The sequence below is a fragment of the Globicephala melas genome, chromosome 2 (genome assembly GCF_963455315.2).
Source record: "Globicephala melas chromosome 2, mGloMel1.2, whole genome shotgun sequence".
Classification (NCBI taxonomy): Eukaryota; Metazoa; Chordata; class Mammalia; order Artiodactyla; family Delphinidae; genus Globicephala; species Globicephala melas.
The window spans coordinates 91,621,136-91,635,429 of NC_083315.2; the positions used below are offsets into that span (position 1 = coordinate 91,621,136).

At 39.8% G+C, this 14,294-nt stretch overlaps 1 protein-coding gene across 4 annotated transcripts in view; it reads right to left on the reverse strand.

The window, feature by feature from the left end:
* The window catches only part of GANC (glucosidase alpha, neutral C), a 77,099-nt gene that overhangs the window by 24,770 nt on the left and 38,035 nt on the right, over positions 1–14,294 (reverse strand). For all 4 annotated transcript variants that reach the window (XR_009563014.1, XM_060294429.1, XM_060294428.1 and 1 more), the window contains 6 exons: positions 11,004–11,239; positions 8,330–8,456; positions 7,332–7,411; positions 4,972–5,115; positions 3,772–3,868; positions 494–595 (listed from right to left, as the gene is read on the reverse strand). Coding sequence is in view for 3 of the 4 variants with exons in the window: in XM_060294429.1 (XP_060150412.1) it covers positions 494–595; positions 3,772–3,868; positions 4,972–5,115; positions 7,332–7,411; positions 8,330–8,456; positions 11,004–11,239 (786 nt within the window). In the remaining variant the exon portion in view is untranslated. The remainder of the gene's footprint in view (positions 1–493; positions 596–3,771; positions 3,869–4,971; positions 5,116–7,331; positions 7,412–8,329; positions 8,457–11,003; positions 11,240–14,294) is intronic.

Below are 14,294 nucleotides of genomic sequence, written 5' to 3' on the forward strand. Positions count from 1 at the left end.
AGTTATCAAGAGTGTCTAAGGAGGGAGCAGTAAGAGAATGAGGGAAAGAAACACTCTGGCTCACTTTCTGATGACTTTCTTCATGTTCTCAGTTCAGACAGTACACACACAGCTCTGAAGCATCCCCTTCACTCTCCTCTCTAGTCTGCTCTCCTTCACTCTCCTCATTTTCTCTTTCCCATGTTTACCCCTGTTTCCCATCCAAGTACTAACCAGGCCCGACCCTGCTTAGCTTCTGAAGTCAGAGGAGATCGGGCACGTTCAGGGTGGTATGGCCATAGAGTATCCCTGTTGAAAACAGCTCACAAGAAGAGATTTGTGACCAGCTTTGATGAAAATACCCTCCCTTTATATGGCTGATTGATTTTGTTCTGCAGTGGAGGCTAACAGCATTGTAAAGCAACCACACTCCAATAAAAATTAATAATAATAATAAAAAGAAAACACCCTCCCTTTGATTTTCTCTCACGTCAAGCTTGAGGATATCACTTACCTCCACAAAAAGAGATCCCAGTCACGCTGAGGGTGAGTAACATAGGGATAGAAATTTTCAGGTAACTCCACTTTGCTGTGTTGTCACCTGTCCACACAGCACCTTTGGTCATCAGTAAGAAGGTATTAAAAGAAAAAAAATCACAAATCAGCCCAGGTACTCAATTTCATATGTAGATTCCTTATTTGTAATAGGCAAACCAACATAAAGGAAAACATTTCTTTCTTTTTATATATTCTGGATACAAGTCCTTTGACAGATATATATGTATATTGCAAATATCTTCTCTCAGTCTGTGGCTTGACTTTCATTTTCTTAACAATATCTTTGAAAGGGCATAAGTTTTTAATTTCGATGAAGTCCAGTTTATCTTTTTTTATTTTATGGTTCATGTTTTTTGTGTTCTAGCTAAGAAAGTCCCAAAGTCACAAATATTTTCTATGTTTTCTTCTAGAAGCTTTTTGTTTGTCATAGCTTTTATAATTTAGGTCTATATTCCATTTTGAGTTACTTTGTGTCTATGGTGTAAGAGTCAAGGTTCTTCCCCCTCCCCCACATGGATACCCCATGTGCCAGCACGATTTATTGAAAAAACTCCTTTCTCCATTGAATTGCCTTAGCAACTTTGTTGCTAATTATTTGATCATATATGTGTGGGACCCCTTCTGGATTCTCTATCCTGTTCCATTAATCTATATGCCTATCCACCACACACCGCCCCTAACTCCACAAAATCCTCTATAAGAGGACTTAAGACGGTACAAGGGAGACATAATAGCAGCAATAACAATAGTTAACATTTACAGAGCCCTCACTGAGCCAGGTGTTACGTTGCTTTGCCTGTATTATCCCACTTAATCATTACAACAACTCTTATCAGGTAAACATTGTTTAACTTTATTTTACAGTGAGGGAAATATGGCAAACAATGGATATGGTAGCATTTGAGCTCAGGCAGTCTGACTCTAAAGTCAGTGCTCTTGCGCACTGAATAGTTGATAAGAGCTTGTAAAGGTATATAACACTAAAGAGGATCATAAAAGGAAAAAAACTCTTACGTCACTAAGTCTAGATTACTCCTGAAACATTTTTGTCAATCTTTTACCAAAATACTTTTGGTAGCTATTTTTGCTTTAATATTCTGTAGAAATTTTAGGCTGTCCTATGGGGAGCAAAGAAAAATATTTTCGAGGGACTTTTAAAATAGTATTCTCATAATTTCTCCTTGACTTCAGATGAGATATGTACATATCTGCATAATGATGTTGAAACCCACATGACAACATTCTTATCAAGAAACGAAGTTCATGTAAACGTTCAGATGTTTTCAGGTCTCATGTGGTTGTTCTGCTGAAAGCTCTCTCTGGCTATTGGTCTCAGCATAGAACTTGACACAGCAGTGTTCTCTGTAATGCCTCACTTGCTATGGTTTGGGGCAAATCGATAGCTTCACACAGAGTACTGAAGACTAGGCAGTGAGCCAATATTTAAGAGATCAAAGATTACTTAGTATGCGTATCTTCTGTTATCTTCTTTGTAAATTGGAGTATAGTGGATTTACAATGTTGTGCTAATTTCTACTGCACAGCAAAGTGATCCAGTTATACATATATATACAGTTTTTAAAATTCTTTTCCATTGTGGTTTCTCTCAGGACATTGAATATAGTTCCCTGTGCTACACAGCAGGACCCATTGTTTATCCATTCTCTATGTAATAGTTTGCATCTGCTAACCCCAAACTCCCAGTCCATCCCTCCCCCACCCCCATTATCTTTTTTAAACTGCTGCTTATAAGTGTTTACATTCAAAGACTTTACTTGTTATAGTGATTAAAAGGGATACTTGTAGAGAATTTGGAAAATAGAGATAAGTAAAAAGAAGAAAATTAAAATCACTCATAATCACCACAGTATTATAATTACTTAGATTACTACCTACATATATTTATTTTTTTTAACAAAATCAGGATAATATATAAACATTTAGGCTTTCTGCTTTTTTTTTCTTTTATCATGATGTCACAAAAATTTTCTCATGCAATTAATGCTACTATATTAAATAGCCTTATGATAGTCTATCATATGGATATACCATAATTTAATAACTATTCCCGTATTGTTGGATATTTGTATTTTCTTTAATTTTTATTTTAAGGACTAATGCTGAGTATCTCTGTACTTGAATCTTTGCCTGATGATTATATTTTGGCGTCTTTCAGAGTGCCATTGGGGCTGGTTTTCAGGGGTGGAGTAGGAGGCCTAATATTGTCTGTGGTACAATAAAGGCTGGATTCCTCAAACTAGGACCTAAGCTTCAGGTTATTTATGCAAGGCCAGGGGACTTAAAATAGCCTTCCTGCCACAGGGTGGTTAAGTTGAACTAGATCTACATTAGCTAGTAAACCGGATCCAGTTATAGATGACGCTGACCACAAGCAAAAGCTGGGTCTATTTTAAACCACATTGCTGAGTGGAACAGGTGGTTGAAGGAATGTGTTAAAGTATATTTTCTCTGGTCTTGATAAATAAAAGAGACAGGATTAGAGATGACCATCCCAGGACCTAGAGTCTGTCACACAGAGTGAAGTAAGTCAGAAAGAGAAAAACAAATATCGTATGCTAACACATATATATGGAATCTAAAAAAAAAAAAAAAAAGGTTCTAAAGAACCTAGGGGCAGGACAGGAATAAAAATGCAGATGTAGAGAATGGACTTGAGGACACGGGGAGGGGGAAGGGTAAGCTAGGACGAAGTGAGAGAGTGGCATTCACATATATACACTACCAAATGTAAAATAGCTAGTGGGAAGCAGCCGCATAGCACAGGGAGATCAGCTCCGTGCTTTGTGACCACCTAGGGGGTGGGATAGGGAGGGTGGGAGGGAGACGCAAGAGGGAGGAGATATGGGGATGTATGTATATGTAGAGCTGATTCACTTTGTTATACAGCAGCAACTAACACAACAATGTAAAGCAATTATACTCCAATAAAGATGTTAAAAAAAAAAGATGACCATCCCAGCAAACAGATACTCTGAAGTCATTCTCCCAACAACTAAGTGTCCAGTTCTTCAGTGGGAAAAAAGTAACTAAACTTTATTAAAATTGGTTTACTCAGTCTCAAAGGACAAAATGCACACTTCAGAGCACATTGCTCTCTACAATCTAAGACCTGACCTACTGAAAAGGAAGGCATCAACACAGTAGCACCATCTGTCAAAAGAGACAGATTGCTAGCTTGTGTTTTTAAGTCTGATCATATGAACCAGTCCTTACCATATCTTTGTGATCCAGCAAAGAAAGAACGTGTAAGAACAAAGGGTCTCTCCTTCCCTTTAGATCGTTGGATCAGTCCTTCTGCAGTGGCCATTTGCTATAAAGTCAAAGGAGAAAAATTTCAAAGAGATGACTGGATTATGTCACTGTGCAGACATCCCCAATAAGCTATTTCACATGCAAAAAGTAAATAGTAGGTGGGAATGTGAAATGGAAAATATTAAAAATCTGCCCAATAGTTTTCATGATGTAATGAAACTACTCTAAATTCCCCTATTAAAAGAGTGAAACAATTTATCTCATTAAAATAGCAATGAAATAAGAGTAAATAATAGTATTTACTTGGTGCTTACTATTGTGAGGCATTTGTATAAGATTTTCTCTAGTAACCTACACAAAAACCTCTGAGACTGATTCAGAGAGGTTAAGTGACTGGCCCTGGCCTACATAAGAAAATTCTCCAGCTATAAAGTATTGATAATTTACAGTTATAGCAAGAGGCTGTGTAGAGAAGTACACAGATAGCATCTGAAAATCGTGCTGTATGTAGCCAGCAGCTCCCGCTGGAAAACAGCAATTTGTGGGAGGCCCACAGGAACACCATTACATTTTGAAGATAACAAAGAACCAAGGATATAAATTAGGGCAAGTGACTGCCAAGTTTTTTGGATGTGACTGGCAAGTGAAAAACAATTCTACCACCTTCTATTGAGAAGGCTAAGTACTTAAGGAAGGCTTTCTACATTTAGAAGTATACATATTGAAATTGTGCATCTGTGTTCTAAATCTTACTCCCCTGGTATGAATATAAGACTTGCTGTATTTAGACGTTTGTGAAGTTTAAAAAAATCTGTTTTAATTGCCTTTGTTTACATATTTATACACAGCCTACTTCAATAAAAGGTTTGAGGTATTATCTAATGCCATGTACCAATGGCTCCTGTCAAGGAAGATGTTTCTATGTTATCATTAATCAACCAATATCTATAAATTAATCAAGTTCATTATAGATGGAAAAGATGCAAAGGGAGAAATAATGAGTCTTATACTGGCTACAACCTGATAAGACCCATTGTATCAACAGTTGTCAGAAAAGACACACAAAGAAATGAACTGTATAGCATGGTTGTTAAAGCAAATGACCTTCAGCCCAAAAGTCAGGGCACATGGATCCAGGTGGCTGCTTTTTAGATGTTTTACCTGATAAAAGCCATAGATGTTGTGAAGTTCTCGGTGCTCCCAGTTGCCATGATGAATGGCATTCTTCTGCATGGTTAGTTCTGGCCCTCTAAAGACAGAGGGCTCATTCATGTCGTTCCATATGTGGAGAATGTCAGTAGATCCCTAGGAAGTCAATCTTGGTCATGATAAAACTCCTACAGTGACAAGGTTAATATGATAGCCGTCCCTATTCCTCTTTCTTACTCCATTTAATTTATTATTTGTTATGTTTATTATCTATGCTCTGTCCCCTGCTAGGTTAAAAGTTCCACAGGGCAGGGAATTTTGTCTGTTTTGTTCATTGATAAATCCCAAACACCTAGAACAACCTAAATGGCAGAGGGTTCTCAATAAGTACTTGTTGAGTACTTATGAATGAAAGAGTGCTGTGCTGTACTCCCATGTGGCCCACAGGTCTGCTCTGAGACCCCCTGGAGAACCACTACAGGAAAGGTTGTGAATGTTCACAATTAGGCTCTACATCATCCATCATCTGCTACAACTCTTAACTATGGGCAATTATAGCTGTCCATGAAAAGATTCCCCCTTCCCTCGAACACTATGAAAGGTTTGACAGCTAGGATACCCGTTTGTTAGCAGGATCTATAGTGTGTGTTCTAAATAGAATTGTTAGCTTTAGAGTGGGAAGGGGCTGTTGAGTCATGTAGTTAACATGGTGCTGCAATCCCTTTATAGAATCCCTGGTCTCTCAGCATTTGACTCAATAGCTACAATGACCGGGAGTCCCTCAGGCAGCTCATTCCATTATCTTCTGAAAGTCTTGCTCCTTGTAACATCCTCTCACAGGGCCTAGCTTGCCTTCTGGGATACCACAGAATACATCTGCTGCCTCCCCGACATGGTAGCCTTTCAAATGACTGGAGGAGGCTTATATGTTTTCTTTTGACTCTTTACTTTGAATTATTTCTAATCATGTATACTTCTATGAACACGGCTATATGGGTTCCAAATATTTAACCACTTTGACTGTTCTTTTTAGCACCCTCTAAGGCAGGGGTTGGCCAACTTTTCCTGGAAGGACCAGACAGTAAATATTTTCAACTTTTCAGGCCATAAGGCCTCTTTTTCAATAACCCAACCCAGCTATAGTTATGTGCAAGCAGCCTAGACAATAGGGAAACAAATGAGCAAGGCCAGATTGGCCCACGTGTTCTTTACCCCTGCTCTAAGTTATTTTCTATATCCTAATACAGGATGCTCAGAAACTAGAGTTTAGTGGTTAAGAGCTGGGCTTGGGAGACAGACCTGAGTTCAAATCTTAGGTCCACCACTTACTAGATGGGTGAACTTAGCAGGTTTTTACACTTGTCCATGCCTTGATTTCCTCACCTGTGGGATTAATAATTACAATTCCAACTTCAAAGAGTTATTATGAAGATGAAATGGTATAATGCACACAAAGTGAGTAGCATAGTGCTTGGCACACAGCACATACTCAGTCTATATCAGACATCATTATTCTCATCACCACTGCTGATTGAAAACGCTTCTCTAGATGTGGCCTCTCCAGTTCTCTCTGTGATTCTTATAAGGTTTTAAGAATTATTATTGTACCTTACTTTTAATATCACGTTATACTTTGCAAGATACTTTCTCATATATCATTATCATCATCTTTAATAATATTATACAATACTATTTTATGTAAAAATTTATACAGTTCGAAAATATAATAAGTCTCTATTATTAAGTACTTTGATATATCATAGAGTCTATCATAATAGAAGTCAAAATCACAGCTTTTGTGCACTTGGTAATTCATATGGTACCACCAAGGTCTGTAATGTGGTTGGCATCCCCGTCTTTTTTTTAAGATTTATTTTATTACTTATTTATTTATTTTATTTCCTTTTGGCTGCGTCAGGTCTTAGTTGCGGCACATGGAAACTTTGTTGAGGCATGCGGGATCTTTTGTTGAGGCGCGTTGATGGCACTGGCTTCTCTCTAGTTGTGGCGTGTGGGTTTTCTCTCTCTAGTTGTGGCGCGCAGGCTCCAGGGGACGTGGCCTCTGTAGTTTGCGGCACACAGGCTCTCTTGTTGAGGCGCCCAAGCTCAGTAATTGTGGCGTGCGGGCTTAGTTGCCCCATGGCATATGGGATCTTAGTTCCCTGACCAGGGATTGAACCCACGTCCCCTGCACTGTAAGGCGGATTCTTTACCACTGGACCACCAGGGAAGTCCCTGGCATCTCTGTCTTTTCATACAAGTATTGTTTATCAAGAGCTACTCAGTGAAGCAGAGTAGCTCTATTTAATCACTTTTTTTCCTTACTTTATCCTTCCAAGTAACTAGGAAAGAGCAAAAGAATAAAAACAAACCTGATAAACAGGGAAAGCAAAAAGACTGGAATACCACTCTCTGACTTTGGGACTGGTAAAATCCAGGTAAGAGGAGAGACCTGCAGAGGCAGAGGAGTAGACAGCCTGTTAGGAATGGTGCTCCTCATGGTAATATATTTGTAAAGAAGAATATCAGATGTGAAAGCTGGGTAATGAATGGGCACCTCACATCAAATGTGAAAGATAGCTGATACAGAGGCACGGTCTGGTGAGAAACGAATGAAGAAGGCAATGCTGGACTCCAGTGACAATCACTAGCTCTCTGAAGCTCAGCGGCCAGGGGAATGCCAATGAACAAGCATCAAGATGGAGCCTGTCCCTCACTGATGGCCTCAGACAGGCCCAGTAAGGATGGCAGATAGCCTGGAGTGACCTCTCTGTTCTTAAAGAGAGGAGAGACATGTTTATAAGTGGTATAGGGAGAAGAGGAATGCGTGTGGTTTCTCTACAGTGCATGGACTTGTGATAGAGTGCTATCATACGACAGAGTGGTGATTCCCTTTTGTCCTTGAGGAGTTTTTACCAAGGCTTTAAACTAATAATTTCTGAAATGAAGACTTCAGAGTTGTCAGGGGCAGCTGAGGTCACTCATGAAAGGCTGGGAAGTCAAAACTATGGGCTAACAGGGCAAAGAAGAATCACAGGGAGAGAGATTGCAGGATTCTTCTTCTTTCTTCCTCTTTCTCCTCCTCTCATTTTCTCATTCCCTGGCTTTTAATTTTTATTTGCTTAGGGAAATAGCAAGTCACTGGGGTTTGCTTGTTAATTTTTCCTTCATTCATTGACTTATAAATGTATACAAAGAACACTGTACCAGATGTTAAATGAAAGATATAAAAGGAGATAATACTATCATCTTTAAGGAAAGGCACATAAATGTAGCATGTGACAACTACAAGAAATTAGAAAGATGGCCATGCAACCTTCATTAGTTGGGACTAAACAGTGGATAACAGGTGTATCAAATGACATCTTACCAGGCCAGCATACACCTTCAAAGTCTCCCCCTTCATGATTCCTCACAAAGAAGCCCTGTTCTTTGGCCTTAGCATACACTAAGTAGTCGGGATCAATCTTGATGTGGGGGTCACTAATGACCACAAGCTGTTAGGACATAAAGGTTTAAAGATTTCATCAGTTTTATATGAGCCATATGTTCATTTACTTGTTTTCATCATAGTTTTGGCATTCAAATTTTACTCAAAACAACTACTATTACTGAAATATTTCAGACACCAGTAAAATCCTATAAACTTTCATGGGCTTATGGGAATATAAATTGATATCAGAACCAGGCCCGTCCTTTTTCACAATTATTGCTGCCCCACCAATACATGTTCTTAAGATCACATTTATTAGGCTTCTATCTCTCTGTGGTGCTGGGTGCTTTACATAAAGGATTAAGCAGGCAAGGTCCCTGCTCCCTAGAAAGCCAGAGGCTAAGATAACACAAAAGAAAACATTAAAGAAAAGAAACTAGCATATTAAAAACAAAAAATAATCCCCAAACCTAAATATGGTACAGCCATATTTAGGAAGGAGGCTTGAGAAGAGCTGTGATCACAGCACTATTCTCCAGTATCTCTCCCTGCCCTTCTAATACCATCACTTCCACCTACTCGGGGGCCTCAAAACCGCTTTATTTGGCTAGAATAACCTTCTACTAATCCTTCCTCATATCTATCCAAATCTATTCTACATACTAAAGTTTAATTCTCCATTGCTCAAAAACTTACAAAATTTTTTAATTGTGGTAAAATATGCATAACATAAAATTCACCATCTTAACCAATTTTAAGCATACAGTTCAACAGTGTCAAAAAGATTCACATTGTGTTGTACAATGTCTAGAACTCTTTTCATCTTGTAAAACTGAAACTCTATACCTATTAAAAACAACTTCCCGGGACTTCCCTGGTGGTCCAGTGGCTGAGACTCCGTGCTCCCAGTACAGGGGGCCCGGGTTCAATCCCCGGTCAGGGAACTAGATCCCACATACCACAACTAAGAGTTCGCATGCCACGACTAAAGATCCCGCATGCTGCAACTAAAAGATCCCACGTGCAGCAACTAAAACCTGGTGCAGCCAACTGAATAAATAAATATTAAAAAATAATACTCAAAAACCCCCCCCAAAAAACAGAAAAACAACTTCCCACTCCCTCCTCCCCACCAGCCTTTGGCTACCACCATTCTTCTTTCTGCCTCTATGATTTTGACTACTCTAAGTATTACAGATTAGTGAAATCATATAGTACTTGTCTTTTTTTTTTTTTTTTTTGCGGTACGCAGGCCTCTGTTGTGGCCTCTCCCGTTGCAGAGCACAGGCTCTGGAAGCGCAGGCTCAGCGCCCATGGCTCACGGGCCCAGCCGCTCCGCGGCATGTGGGACCTTCCCGGACCAGGGCACAAACCCGTGTCCCCTGCATCGGCAGGCAGACTCTCAACCACTGCGCCACCATGGAAGCCCAGTATTTGTCTTTTTGTGACTGGATTATTTCACTTAGCATAATGCCCTTAAGGTTCATCCATGTTGCAGCATGTATCAGAAAGTCCTTCCTTTTAAAGGCTGTATAATTTTGCATTGTATATGTATACCATGTTTCCTTTATCCGTTCATCTGTCGATGGGCTCTTGGGCTGCTTCCATAATAAATGCCTGATAAATGGTAGGTGTTTATTAACTGGGAGATTAAGAAAACAGCATTGGCTCTGACCTCCTGTGAAAGGCCTGGGGCTCAATGCAATGGGTTGAAAAGGCAACTTTAATCTCGGATCCATTTATGTGATACATATGGGGTTCCTCCCTTTTCCTCTCTTGTTTTTTTCTCCTTCACCCTTTTCATTATTGCTATCACTCCCCCCCCGCCCCGCATTACACACTTTCCAGTGTCTTCTCCCTGTCCTCATTTTCTATTTTAGTTCTTTCCTTGGCCATATGGACAGATGGAGTCCATCAGGGAAGCATGCAGGAAAAATGGTGTAATAAAGAAACTGACTCCATTTCTGAGTGACTGTTAAGAGTTTCAAGCCCCATCACTCCCCCTTAGCCTTCCACCCACATCCGTGTGTACTGACAGAGAAAGCCCTGATGCTCCCTTCTTTGATGCCAATAGGAAGTTCAAACCACACAAGCCCCGGTGCATGCACAGGAATCCTCACTCCAGTTCAACCCCCTAACCACCTTAAAACCTTAAAACCTGATCCTGTCTCCTTTCCCAGCTCTCTCAGGCCAATTTCAAAGGAGCTTGGGAGCTAGTCTGCTCCCCCAAGAACACCTCACTATGGGACTAATTAGCCTTTTCATACCCTCTTGGTGCCAGTGTGACATACTCAATCTTGACATCAAAATCAAATTTTGCATCATGGGGTGCATCCATCACAGCACTACAGGGTGGCCACAACGAATGGGACTGAATGCTAGGCCCCTTCATCCTTACGGGGACCTAGACCACTAAGGCAGGGATGGATGGCAGGGATGGCCACCTTCTCACCATTGCTTTTCTGTTATCACAGTTACAGTTACAATTGAAGGTACTATTTTCCTGGCCATTTTTTACCAGATGGTTCTCTTCCACTATTGTATCAAGGCAACTTTAAAAAATTTAAAAATGCTTTGTAATGAAAAGGTTCAGAGTGCTGGCTTATTTTACCTTACGTTTTTTGCTCCTGAGCAGCTCTTGCATCCTTTTGGGGTTTGGGAACCTTTTCTTGTCCCAGGTGAAGTACCTCTTGCCTTCAGTGTGCTCTATGTCCAGCCATATGACATCGTAAGGAATGTCATGTTCATCAAATCCTGCATCCACTGCCTTTACATCATGCTCATCTTCGTAGTTCCAGCGGCACTGATGGTACCCCAAGGAGAAGAGAGGGGGCATGGCTTGTGTGCCTAAAAGGGGGAGATGACAACTGAGCCAATTACCACCACAATGATAATTATACAGTTGATAAATGTTTCCTGAATGTCTACAAGGTCTAAGCACTGAGCCTGGTACTTAGAATATCAAGAAGAAAGCAGAGTCCCTACCCTCAAGTGCTGTGGGACGGCAGAGGGGCTGATAAATTTTGGCTGCAGTGAAGTATGGAGTCTTGAAAGGCTTCACAGAGGTGGTAACACTTGGTTAGAACGTTGAAGAATAAGTAAGAGTATTCTCAGGCAGGGAGAATGAATAGATCATTGAGGCACAGGAAATAGAAAAGATACGGAGACAGAGAAGGACATGATAAGCTTAGGGAAAAATAAATATTCCAGGGTGGTTACACTGTGAAGGAGGCCAGCAGAAGATGACACTGGAGAGGGTCAGTTTGTAAAGGACCCTGTAGTTCAGGCTAAGGACTCTAAATTTTCTTGTATAGGAAGTCATCAAAAGTTTGGCAAGATGTAACCTCAGCAGACTATGTTTTAGAAAAATTAGTTGGGAGCAGACTTGAAGGCAAAGAAACTGAAGGCAGGAAGAACTGTCAGGAAATTATCATCAAAACATTTACTGATAACATGGAGGACATCTGGTCAACCACTTGCATTTATCTCCTTCCCCTCTTAAAGTCCCACTAAAATCAGAATAAAGAAAAGAAAGAAAGAAAGAAAGAAAGAAAAGAATAAAACCACAAGAACAAAGAGAATGGGAGAGGAGTAATTTCAACAAAATTTGGAAGGCTGCAGGCAGGGGTGGTGTGGTAACTATTGAGCAAAACCAAGTAAGCTTTCACCAGGGTGCTTATGAGGGGGATGACGACGAGAAGGGTTCATCCCTGCTCCCAGAACACTAGCGGACAGGAGAATTCCCCCCTCCACCTCAACACGAGAGTGTAAAACTCATCCAGGTACACAGAGCTTCCAGGCAGAACCTTATTCTTAAGTATGCATGGATAGCCAAGGATCATCCAACATTTGAGTAAAGCCTCCAAAATTAGACAGAGGGACTCACATAAAGAAATAGAGTAAAAGGATCTCTGAGAAAATAGGGGCAATACAAGGAATCAAAGTAAATATCAAAATGTTATCATTAGTACCTCTGGGAGATGAAAAAAAGTTGCACCCATAAAATAAGACTAGGGTAGCATAAAACAAGTATAAGATATTAGAAACAAGGAACAATCAGAGGATAAGAAAGAGTCTGCAGAAATTAGAAATATGAGCATAAATGGAAAGGCCTGGAAGATAAAATTGAGAAAATTGCTCAGGATTGGACAAAAAAGAGAAGATTATAAAATCTGTAGAGTAGAAAGAGAAAAAGGAGGTGAAGATATTTTCAAAGGAATAATAACTTTTCCAGAACTGAAGGATACAATTCTCAAGAATGAAAGAGTCTACATCTAATATGCAATTATTTTAAAAGGTCTATATCAAGACATTTGGTTGTAAAATTTCAGAGTTTCAGAATATTAGAAATTTCAGACTATCAGAGATAAAGAGAAGATATGTCAGAGAGAAAAGATAGATCATATACAAAGGAACAGAGTTCAGAGTGATTTTGGAACAAGAAGATAGATTATAGAGAAATGCCTTCAAATTCTGAGATAAATAATTTTCAGTCCAGTTACCAAATTATCAAACAAGGGTGAAGGTAGGAAAAGAAGATGTTTTCATATCTGCAAAGATGCAAAAAGTAGACCTCTAATGCACTTTCGTAGGAAACTACCAGAAGATGCTTCGAACAATGAATAAAAACCAGGTTAAGGGCTTCCCTGGTGGTGCAGTGGTTGAGAGTCCGCCTGCCGATGCAGGGGACACGGGTTCGTGCCTCGGTCCAGGAGGATCCCAAATGCCGCGGAGCGGCTGGGCCCGTGAGCCATGGCCTCTGGGCCTGCGCGTCCAGAGCCTGTGCTCTGCAATGGGAGAGGCCACAGCAGTGAGAGGCCCACGTACCGCAAAAACAAACAAACAAACAAAAACACCAAGTTAATAAACCACGAAAAAGAAAAACATGGGCCCCAAGAAGGGAGAGATCTACCACCAGAAAACAGAAAACAGTAAGTCCTAGGGTGACAGCTGTGCGGGGAGCCTAGAGAAAAACAGTCCAGATAGAGATCTGGGGGTAAGTCTCCAGGGGAAAAAGTGGAATGGATAAAGCATCTGACACCCCTGAGCATTGGAAAAATGTAAACACTGAATGTTGATTAACCAAAAATTATGATATAACAATGTTGGGAGGAAGAGGTAAGAGGATATTATTGAACTAAATCCTCATTAGGAGTTAACAGATAATCTATAAATTTATAAATCAGATTTCTTTGACCATGGTGGCAGATCCACTGTTTTTGAAGCACTTTCCTGTAAACCAGACTATTCTCTCTAATAACAATGTTGAAAGGGGCTGTAGGGGGGCTTTGATGGTACTTATTCCTATATGGGTGTCTTCCCATATCCACAAATTCTCTGTTGTTCCTCTCGTCAAAATTGGAATCAAATTCTTCCCTTGCAAATGGGCTAGACTCAGGAAATTTTAACAATGGAATGCAGCAGAAATGATGCTACATTACTTTGATTTTTAACAGTTTTATTGATATGTAACTCATATATCATACAATTTACCCATGTAAGGCATACAATTCAATGTGGGTTTTTTGTGGGGAGTGGAGCATATTACATGACCAATTTAAAAAAATTGTGGTAAAATATATGTAACATAAAATTTGCCATTTTAACCATTTTTAAGTGTAAATTCAGTGGCATTAGTTACATTCACAGTGTAGTACCGGCATCACCACTAGCTGTTTACAAAATTTTTATATCACTCCAAACAGGAATTCTATAACCACAAAGCAATAACTTTCTGTTACTCATCCCAACCTTCAGCCCCTACTAACTTCTAATCTTAACTTTTTGTCTCCATGAATTTACCTACTATAGGTACTTCATACAAGTGGAATCATGTTATATTTGTTCTTTTGTGTCTAGCTTATTTCATTTTGCATAATGCTTTCAAGGTTCATCCATGTTG